The sequence below is a fragment of the Castanea sativa genome, chromosome 12 (genome assembly GCF_040712315.1).
Source record: "Castanea sativa cultivar Marrone di Chiusa Pesio chromosome 12, ASM4071231v1".
NCBI classification, from domain to species: Eukaryota; Viridiplantae; Streptophyta; class Magnoliopsida; order Fagales; family Fagaceae; genus Castanea; species Castanea sativa.
In genome coordinates, this window is record NC_134024.1 from 8219146 (window position 1) to 8229789 (window position 10644).

Genomic DNA, 10644 nt, shown 5'->3' on the forward strand with positions numbered 1-10644 from the left:
TGGGGAAATATCGACCCAAGAGGTCATGTTAGTGAGTAAAGAGGTAAAGTCTGATCAAGGTCATCTTGAAAGGTGGTTTGAGGAGGAATCCTTCCTCGGCTAAATAAAGTCGAGGTAGGAAAGTGTTGCCTGACATCCAAAAGCAATGTTCTAGGAGATCCTGTAAGTAAGGGTATGCATGGTGGACATACAAGATAGGACGAAGGGTTATGAAATATCCAAGATAAAGCTGCTACCACTGCATTAAATGCTCTGCAGCTAAACTTCTGGCCGCATTAATGAGGAAGTGATGCCTGAGTATCAAAGTTCAGCCTTACAACTATTTCTAAAGACTTCAGGGAATGGCTGATGGGACAAGTATCCAAACTAGTAATCTGATCCATATGTGGAGGATGTAGAAAGGAAGAAGGATGATATAAAAGGAGGGGCAGACATTCAGAAAAGGGGGATCGGAGAGAAAGATAGAAAACACTGTAGACTTGATATTTTTGTAATCTTCCTTTAAGAAGGGAGAAATATAAGAACTAGCTTCTCGGCTTGAGTCTGAGGACAGTTTTGCATCCTATAAACTTGTCCATCAATATTGTTTTCTGATCTTGAGCTATTACCATTATTAACTAAGCCCATAAGCAATTAGATTTAGAACCCATTCTTTATAAATTTATTTTATTGGGCTCTTTGGGCCTAAACCGTTTCTACTCTTAGGCTTAGGTACAAATTGCGACCTTACAATTGGCGCCGTCTGTGGGAATCTTGTTGTTTTATTGAGCTTAACGTTCAACTATGGTAGGTTCAGGTCCTCACCAAGCTGAGTCTATGGGGTCCCAACATCAGGACCGTTCCCTCAATCTTGAGTGAGGTAGAAACCGGGAAGGGAGTGTGCATACTGCCCATACTAGCAGGAGTCAATCATTAAGTGGGAGCTTTGCCTCTCATGTAGAGCATGCTAAAGCCATGCAGCTAGAGATTGATCACTTGAAGAGGAAGCTATGCCATGAGCAACGAAAATGAACCCCCTCCACTTCTGACCCCTCTTCTGGTGATGATGGAGACAGCAGTTATAGGCTCAGATCAAAGACTCCCCCTAGTGAGTCATATTCATGTGAAGGGGACAACTTGCGTGACCGCAGAAAGAAAAGTTTACCTTGTAAAGGCTTGGGAAACGACGCTATGAACAGGGTGTTGAATCAAATTGCTAAATCACCTTTCACGCGCAATATTGAAGAGGGCAAACTCCCTTGGCAGTTCACTCAACCAACGTTCACCATGTACAATGGATGAACAGACCCTGTAGAACATGTGAGCCATTTCAACCAAAGGATGGCCGTACACTCCAAGAATGAAGCTTTGATGTGCAAGATGTTCCCATCTAATTTGGGACTTATGGCAATGAGATGGTTTAATGGCTTGGGGGCGGGTTCTATTGATTCTTTTAAGGGATTCACCTAGGCATTTGGATCTCGCTTTATTACGTATAGTAGGGTTCCTCGACCCTTGGACTCCTTGTTGCCTATGACTATGCGAGAATGAGAAACTTTGAAAACATATTTAGACAGATACTGGGAGATGTTCAATGAGGTAGATAGAGATTTTGATGACGTGGCAATAAGAACTTTTCAAGGTCGGCCTGCCTGCCAAGCATGGTCTGAGGAAATCACTAACAAGAAAATCGGTTAATAGTGTACGCTAGCTTATGGACCGCATTGACAACTATAAGCGGGTCGAGGAAGATCAAAAATTGGGTAAAGGCAAGGAGAAGGTGGTCTCTCAAGATAGGAGGGACTTTAGGTCAGACCGATTCAACAATAATCGTCCTCGGCGAGATTTTTCTAGGCAATCTGGGGTTGCTACGGCACCACAAGTAGTTAACTTGCTGTTTCGAGAACCAATGCATCAAATCCTGGAGAAAATCAAGAATGAACCTTTTTTTCCAGTAGCCAAACAAAGTGGGAGGGGACCCACGAGGCATAACTAAAGCCTTCATTGTCAATACCATCAGGAGTGAGGGCATACTACAGAGGATTGTACAACTTTGTGGGGTCACTTGGAGCAGCTGGTACGAGGAGGTAAGCTAAAGCAATTCATATACCATCCCGTGGGGCAGGGAGGGCATGCAGGGTCAGGATCTCAGAGGGATACTTCTTCGAAACCACCTCTAGGCACAATCAATGTCGTTCTCGCCACACCGAGAAAGGTTAGTTCTCACCATTCTAGGGTAATATCCGTGGCCCAACCTCTTGTAGGGGAATACTACCCAGAACCCAAAAGGAGCAAAACGGAGGGCCGACCAGCGCTGAGTTTCTCTGACGATGACGAGGCTGGTACTCTACAACCACACGATGATGCATTAGTGGTTATGCTCAAGATAGGAGGATACAACGTGAAACAAGTAATGGTTGATCAAGGTAGTGGGGTGGAAATTATGTACCCAAATCTTTATAAGGGTTTGGGGCTGAAACTGGGGGATTTAACTAGTTATGATTCACCCGTAATAGGGTTCGATGGGAAGGTTATTATACCAATGGGTCAGATTAAGCTACCAATGCGGATTGGGGCGGAGATAATAGATGTCAACTTCATAGTAATGGATGCTTTCTCCCCCTACATAGCCATTGTGGTGAGAGCTTAGTTTCATGCCATGGGAGTTGTCTCCTTTACCCTGCATTTGAAGGTAAAATATCCATTTGGTGGCCGGGTGGAAGAGCTGAGGGGCAGCCAACCTATGGCCAAGCAATGCATGGTGGCTGCCATCAGGCATTAAATCGAGGCAGAGTCTTCAGCATCAACCAAGCAAAGTTTGTAGCAATCAAAAAAGCCAGCATCAGTTGGCATTACGGCAAAGGAGACAGAGTGTGAGGAATTGGAAAGAATTGTAATAGATAATGATAAGGAGAAGTACTTTTAGGTCGGATCTCATCCTTAGGAGAAGGAAGAGTTGATGATGTTCTTGAAAGAAAATATTGATGTGTTTGCATGCAACTCTTATGAGGCCCTTGGGGTGGATCCAAGCTTCATGTGCCATCATCTGAACGTCAATCCGACAATAATACCGAGGAAACAACCACCTCGGCATTCATCCAAAGAGCATTCTGAGGCTGTCAAAGAAGAGGTGATCAAGCTCAAACAGGCTGGAGCTATCAAGGAAGTTTTTATCCTGAGTGGTTGGCTAATATAGTGGTGGTGAAGAAAAAGAATGGGCAGTGGAGAGTATGTGTAGACTTCACAGATTTGAACAAGGTTTGTCCCAAAGATCCTTTCCCAATGCCTCATATAGATCAATTGGTGGATGCCATTGCTGGGAACCCTCAAATAAGTTTTTTGGATGCTTTTCAAGGTTATCACCAAATACCTTTGGCTTTGGATGATTAGGAGAAAACAGTCTTTGTCACTTCAACAGGGAATTATCATTACAAGGTAATGCCCTTTGGTTTGAAGAACTTAGGGACTACTTATCAAAGGATGATGACTAGGATGTTCAAGTTACAATTGGGAAAAACTATTGAGGTTTATGTGGATGACATGGTAGTGAAAAGTAAAGTGGCATCCGCGCTTGTGGAAGACCTAAATGAGACCTTTCAAACACTGAGAAAATATAAGCTGCACCTTAATGCTTCTAAATGTTCCCTTGGTGTGGGATATGGTAAATTTCTAGGTTATATGGTCACTCATTGTGGAATTGAAGTTAACCCTGAACAAGTTAGAGCAATTAATAGCTTACAGCCACCTCAAAATCCCAAAGAAGTTCAAAAGTTGACAGGGATGACTGCTGCCCTAAACCGGTTTATTTCTCGGTCCGTAGATGGATGTAGGCCTTTCTTCCAGTTATTGAATAAGTGAAAGGGATTTGAATGGACCGAGAAGTGTGCTTTAGCCTTTCAGCAGCTTAAAGAATATCTTTCTCGACCACCTATTATATCTCAGCCCGAGGTGGATGAAGTTCTATTCGCCTACATTGCTATGGCTCATCATGCCGTTAGTCTGGTGTTGATATGGGTTGATGGTGGTGTACAGAGGCCAGTTTATTATGTGAGTAAGTCCTTACATAAGGTTGAGATGCATTATTTACCATTGGAGAAAGCTATTGTAGCAGTGATGCATGCTATGCGTAAGCTTCCCCATTACTTCCAATCCCATACAGTTGTTATTTTGACTCAACTTCCTCTTAGGTCAATACTTTGAAGCGTCGACTACACAGGAAGGATTGCCAAATGGGGTACCATCTTGGGAGCTTCTGACATCAAGTATATGCCTCGTACCTCTGTAAAATGCCAAGTCCTTGCCGATTTGGTGGCTGATTCACTGAGCCCTCGTTAGAAGAAAATGGCAAGATGTTGGGCATGGATGAAAATCAATTGGCACAATCTCCTTAAAGGAACCTCTGCTGTGGAAAGTGTACGTGGATGGTGCTGTAAATCAAAGAGGATCAAGAGTGGGGTTGGTTGTGATCTCTCCAAAGAGAATCGTTATTGAGAAATCTTTGAGGTTGAACTTCTCGGCCACGAATAATGAGTCCGAGTATGAGGCTCTCTTAGTAGGAATGACCATGTTTCAAAGGATGGGAGGAAAGATGGTGGAAATGTTCTCGGATTCGAGGCTAGTTGTAGGCCAGGTCACAGGGGAACTAGAGACAAGAGATCCGAGGATGCAGGAGTATTTAAATCAGGTTAGACATTTACAATTAAAGTTTGAGTCTTTCATCTTAGTGCAAGTCCCCAGATGCAAAAATACCTATGCAGAATCTCTTGCCACATTAGCAATGTCGTCGGCACAAAGCTTACCTCGGGTTATCTTGGTGGAAGATCTGTGTAGGCCTAATGAGATGAACGAGAATACAGTCCGTGTTCGTCAAACTCAAGTAGGGCCTAGTTGGATGGATTCCATTGTGCTGTTTCTTAAAGAAGATGTTTTACCCGAAGAGAGGTCTAAAGTTGACAAAGTGAGAAGAAAGGCTCCTCGGTTTTGGTTATCTGAGAACCAAAAGTTTTACAAAACGCTCTTTTTTTGGACCATACCTGTTGTGTATACATCCTGAAGCAACCGAGTTATTATTGGAAGAATTACATGAAGGAATTTGTGGAAGCCATACTGGGATAGATCTTTATCTCACAGGGCATTAACCCAAGGGTATTAGTGTCCAAATATGCAGAGAGAAGCACAAGGGTATGTGAAGAAGTGTGATCAGTGTCAGAGGTTTGCTCCGAACATTCATCAACCAGGGGGCATCCTTAATCCTCTGTCCAGCCCTTGGCCTTTCACTTAATGGGGCTTAGATATTGTGGGACCTTTTTCCCAAGGTAGCAGGAAATAGGAGATGGTTGCTAGTTGGCACAGATTACTTCGCTAAGTGGATTAAAGCTGAGCCATTATCAAATATCAGGGATTTAGATGCAAAAAAGTTCGTCTGGAGAAATATTGTCACCAGTTTTGGAGTTCCTCGTACCTTCATCTCAGACAATAGCCTTCAGTTTGATAGCAAGGCCTTTAGGAGGTATTGTTGTGATTTGGGTATTACAAACTTATATTCCACCCTGGCTTATCCACAAGGGAATGGACAGGTCGAGACTGTGAACAAAGTAATAGTGAACGGGCTCAAGAAGAGGTTGGATGATGCCAAAGGTAAATGGCTGGAAGAGTTACCACATGTCTTATGGACGTATCGTACCTATGGAGCCGAGACTGTAATTCCTCTTGAAACCGGATTCTCAACATTGAGGATGAGCTCTTTCACTCTAAACAATAACTATGAGTTATTAGGAAGAAGTTTGAATTTGGTCGAAGAACGAAGAGAAAATGTCATGATTCAACTGGCGTATTATCAACATAAACTCAAACAAGGCTATGATTCACATGTGAAATTGTGGCCACTAGTGCCAAGGGATTTGGTATTAAGGAAAGTGTTAGGTACTACAAAAAATCTGGCATGGAGAAAATTGGGACCCAACTGAGAAGGGTCATATCGTATTACCTCGGTAGCAGGGATAGGGACATATCATTTGGAAGATTTAGATGAAAAAGTTGTACCACGCCCATGGAATGTAAATAACCTGCGAAGGTATTATTATTAATAAAAATTCTTCTTATCATATGTCGTTTATAATATTACATATTTTTCTTTAAGTATCAAACAGAACATTGGCTATGCCTGGCTCCTTGAATCACATACCTAAGGTAAATTGATATTTCACAATATTTTTCTAAGTGTTAAACAGAATCTTAGTTGTATCTGGTTCCTCGAACCATCTACTTTGGGTAAATTAACACTGTAAGTTACTTTCTTTAAGTATCAAACAAAACCTTGGCTATGTCTAGCTCCTCAGATCACATACCTTGGGTAAATTGATATTTCACAATATTTTTCTAAGTGTTAAACAGAACCTTAGTTATGTCTGGTTCCTCAGACCATTTCTTTGGATAAATTAACACTGTAAGTTACTTTCCTTAAGTATCAAACAGAACATTGGCTATGCTTGGCTTCTCGGACCACATACCTTGGGTAAATTGATATTTTGCAGTATTTTTCTTTAAGTATCAAACAAAACCTTGGCTATACTTGGCTCCTCGAACCACATACCTTGGGTAAATTGATATGCAATATTTTTCTAAGTATTAAATAGAACCTTAGTTATTTTTGGCTCCTCGGACCATCTATTTTGGGTAAATTAACACTGTAAGTTACATTCTTTAAGTATCAAACAGAACCTTGGCTATGTCTGGCTCCTCATACTACATACTTTAGGTAAATTGATATTTCACAATATTTTCCTAAGTGTTAAACAAAACTCTTTGGTTTCTCGGACCTTCCACTTTGGGTAAACCAACATCTAAGGTTGACCCTGATTGTGTTTAGCCATTCTGATTGCATATCTTGGGGACTCCTAAAACATTGATCTAAACAGATGGGAGTTCATGAGCATCACTTAAAACATTTGTAAGTATATCAAACCTATCTGTTGTCTGGTCAATACCTGATTATTTTCTCAAGATTATTAAGTCTATAGTGAATGATGTGAATGATTATTCTATTGTGATGTATGGATCTCATAGTTATAAAGGCGCTTTGCTAACTTAATTGACTAACTAACTTTTGATTCTGTTGATTGATTAGAAAGGAAGTGTCACTCATGCAAATGACAAAGTTAGGCATATGTCATTGTCCTACTGATTAAGTACTAAGCAAAGTAGAAGTTATACAAGAAAAAGATACAAGCATCATACATATAAAGGAAAAACTTGGCATTTTCATTAATTTAAAGCCTTTTGAAAAGGAAACTTACTTACAAGATATCCAATTACATTTAAAAAAAAAAAAAAAACTACTAAAGCTAAAAGAAAGATCAAGCAAGGACAAGTCATGGCTTTGTCTTTATCACAATTTTGTCTTTGGAAGTCTTCAAAGGCTGGTTAGGAGCCGTGTTGTCAGAGGCCAACCCTTTGCCCTTTGGGTCCTCCTTGGTTGTGATAGGAAGGGTCCCGAGGACAATTTCCATTGACTGAGTAGTTCCTTTCTCCTTGGAAAACTCCTTAGGGGCAGTGTGGAGTTGAGCAGCATCATGGGCCACCTTTTTAGTAGTTTCAATTGGTTGCCTGGTAGCCTCAAGCTGCTTACCCTCATTGGACGGATGTCCAGTGGAAGGAAGGGTTTCAACTAAGCCATCCTTTCCAGAATCGACTCACTAAGAGGCAGCATCAGCCTTGGGGACAGATGGACCAGAAGCCCGGATGGCTGGAGGATAGTAAACATTTTCTGTCTTCCAGAGAGAGGAAGAGGCATCAGCCCCAGCCTAGGTAAGTGCCTCATTCCACACTTAGAGGCAGTAATGCCTACATACCTCCGAGACTTTCAATCTGAGGTTTTCCTCGGTCTCAACCACCCCAACCTCATATCCATCCTGCTTAGCTCAATCCCTTGCTTTCTCGACTTCCTCCTTGGCTTTTTCAGCGTCCACCTTGGCTTTGTTGGCCTCCTCCTTTGCCTTCTTAAACTCCCTCAGACTCTTTTCGAAGGCCTCTATCTGCTTCTTTGCCGCAACATAATCCTCGTCGGCCTGGCGAAGTTGTAGCCGTTGAGTCTCGGCCTACCTTTCAACTACATTCAAAGCTGCATCGACACTCTTTTTCTCGCTTTCTGCCTGTTTCAGCTAGGTAGTCACCTCTTGCAGCTTCTTCTCTGCCACCTCAAAGGTCTTCTGAGCATTAATGCGCCTGGCCTTCTCATCCTTCATTGCCCTGTGCGACCTGATAATTATCTCATCAGCCCTATGAGCAGATTGGACGGCCTATTCACAAAATTAAGAAGGAATAAAGGGGCATAGTCAGATCAGAAAAACTAAGTATAAAAAAATGATGAGTGAAAAGTGGAAGAGTTAGATAACAATCTTACCATGGCAAGCTCATTCTTTAACATCATGAAGACCTCATGCTTCCTCATTTGCCTCAACTCAGCCATATCCTCAGGCAGTAGAAGAGCTTGCTCTAGTGCATTGGCCACGTAGGCAGCTATTCTTGAGTCAGAGCTTCTAATGGAGGCGTTAGCAGTGACAGCATGATTATCTAGGATTATGGCTGGAGCCCAAACTGGAGCGGATGCAGGGATTTGGACCTCGGCCCTCTTCTCTAAGGCCATCTAAGATGTGTGAGGCTATTTGACCCCTTTTTGTACCCCACTTCCCTAGGAGGAATACTCTTTCCCCCCTCTACCACGTCTTTACCCTTAGGTTGATCCCTTTTTCTTTTGAGATTAGCCTGGTCAATACATTAAGGTTGAGCGAGTGGAAGAGAGGGAAGCTTGGATTGTTTAGACTTCCCTTGTTCTTGTCCCATGGAGGAAGGAGATTTGGTTTTGACCGTCTTACTTGGCTCTTGACTCTTTACTTGAGCTTCCATCAGGTCTCAAAGACTCTAATGGGGCTTGCGTTCAATCGGCATTATATCTGAGCTAGTGATTTCTTCTTGCAAAGGACTTGATGGCCCTTTAGATGAAGTGCCGAGATCACCAGCCGGATTTCCAAGGGAAATAGGTTGGTTGAAAACGTTGAATTCATCCTCAGAATCTGAGACTTCAACGATTTCTTCCTCTTCCTTGATGATGGGTTGGGAAGAGGTCGCTTCACCAATTGTACGTTGGGGTGGAAGAGGTACTGTAGGGATGCCTTCTTGTATGGGCTGTGTGGTCAGAGTACCTCCGGGGGATAGAATTGTCCTTGGGAAGAAGGAAACCCTTGACAACAACACTTATACGGTGCAGGTGGGGGTTGCTAGCCCTTATGACACACTTCGGTGCTTGAAAGGTTTTGGATATAGGGGTATATCCAAGGATCAGATGCATCACTCTGAGTTGACCGTCACTATGAACATATATCTCGGCTTTCAAGTTCTTGTCCAAACTTGCTTCGTTGACAAGACTGAAATTCAGAATGGCGACATGCTTATCTGCAAATCATTAACGAAAAAAAATGTTAATCAAAGGAATGTTATATATACAAACATAAGAAGGAAATAAAGAGTAAAGGGGTGATTATGGAATGACTGACTTAAACCTAGAACCCCACCTGGTATCCCTTCTCTCGTCAGACATGGTAGGCCATCGTGCCATTCCCTAGACATGATCAGAAAATCCTTGTTTAGGCCTTTGTTGGAATCGAGGAGGCATTGGATAAGCCTGACCTCGGGATACCTAGACTTAAGGTAGTACCCTTGCCCTTTTAAGTGGTAAAGGTTGTAGATCCAATTAACATCGTGATGGGTAAGTTCTAAACCCATCCTTTCGTTAAATGCATCTACACAACCTAATATTCTAAACACGTTTGGGATACACTGGGTGGGAGCTAACCGGTGAGCCCTAAGGTAGTCCCTAGTAATTGTGCCCATTGGGATTCTCATTCCGCCCTCTATAAAGGCGATTATTGGAATTACTACTTCTCCCTTCCGCCTTTGCTCATGCCACTCTCCTTCCTCACGGTACCTAATGGACACCCCTGGTGGAATCCTATACCGAGCTTTAAACTCCTCTATTTTTTCCTCGAAGTCTACCAAAGAAGCGAATCTACCCATTTCCTAAGGAAGTTTGAAGGTATTGAAAATTGAAGAAAGAGAAAATAGAGCAAGGGAGAAAGACAAAAAAAAAGAAGGGAAATAGATGAAAAGAAAATAAATGAGGAGATTTATGTAGACTTACATGGGACAGACCACCCTCCTCGGACTAGTTCTTGGGAGCTGTGAAGGCACGAGTAGGATAGATAGACTTGCAAGTTCAGCGTATAAGTGCAAAAGTGAGATAAGAAATTGATTTAGACAATTTTTATATCAATGAGGAGCTGCAAGCGGGAAAATTCCCACTCAGGTTTTGATAAGACCCATAACCGTTGGATTCATCTCATGTCGTACAACGTGGAGGACATACAACCGTAAAAATTTAATTGTGGACATGTCTCGTGTGTCAAAGCATCAGGAACATGCCTTGGGCAGTTGAAAAGGTGTATGCACAGTTAGATATGATGTATGATGGGCATGGAACAATTATGGTGAGAGATATCGAGATCCTCCTTTCTTCCCAAGGAGCTAGAAATAAGAATTTCAAGGGGCTTGTAGGGACGATAAATCCAATATTACATGTGTATGTGCTTATTGGGCCAGAGGCCCAATCCA

General features: G+C 42.3%; 2 protein-coding genes across 2 annotated transcripts; both read left to right on the plus strand.

The window, feature by feature from the left end:
* The first annotated feature begins 1693 nt into the window (after positions 1–1693).
* LOC142620124 (uncharacterized) lies at positions 1694–2629 on the plus strand. Its single transcript, XM_075793545.1, has 2 exons — positions 1694–1861; positions 2054–2629. The coding sequence occupies exons 1-2, from the start codon at positions 1694–1696 to the stop codon at positions 2627–2629; spliced, it is 744 nt and encodes a 247-aa protein (XP_075649660.1).
* Positions 2630–3957: 1328 nt separating this feature from the next.
* Positions 3958–7162, plus strand: LOC142620125 (uncharacterized). The gene is made up of 6 exons (XM_075793546.1): positions 3958–4105; positions 4196–4309; positions 4392–4936; positions 5110–5160; positions 5295–5882; positions 7106–7162. Exons 1-6 carry the CDS (start codon positions 3958–3960, stop codon positions 7160–7162), a joined length of 1503 nt encoding a protein of 500 aa, XP_075649661.1.
* Positions 7163–10644: the final 3482 nt, after the last annotated feature.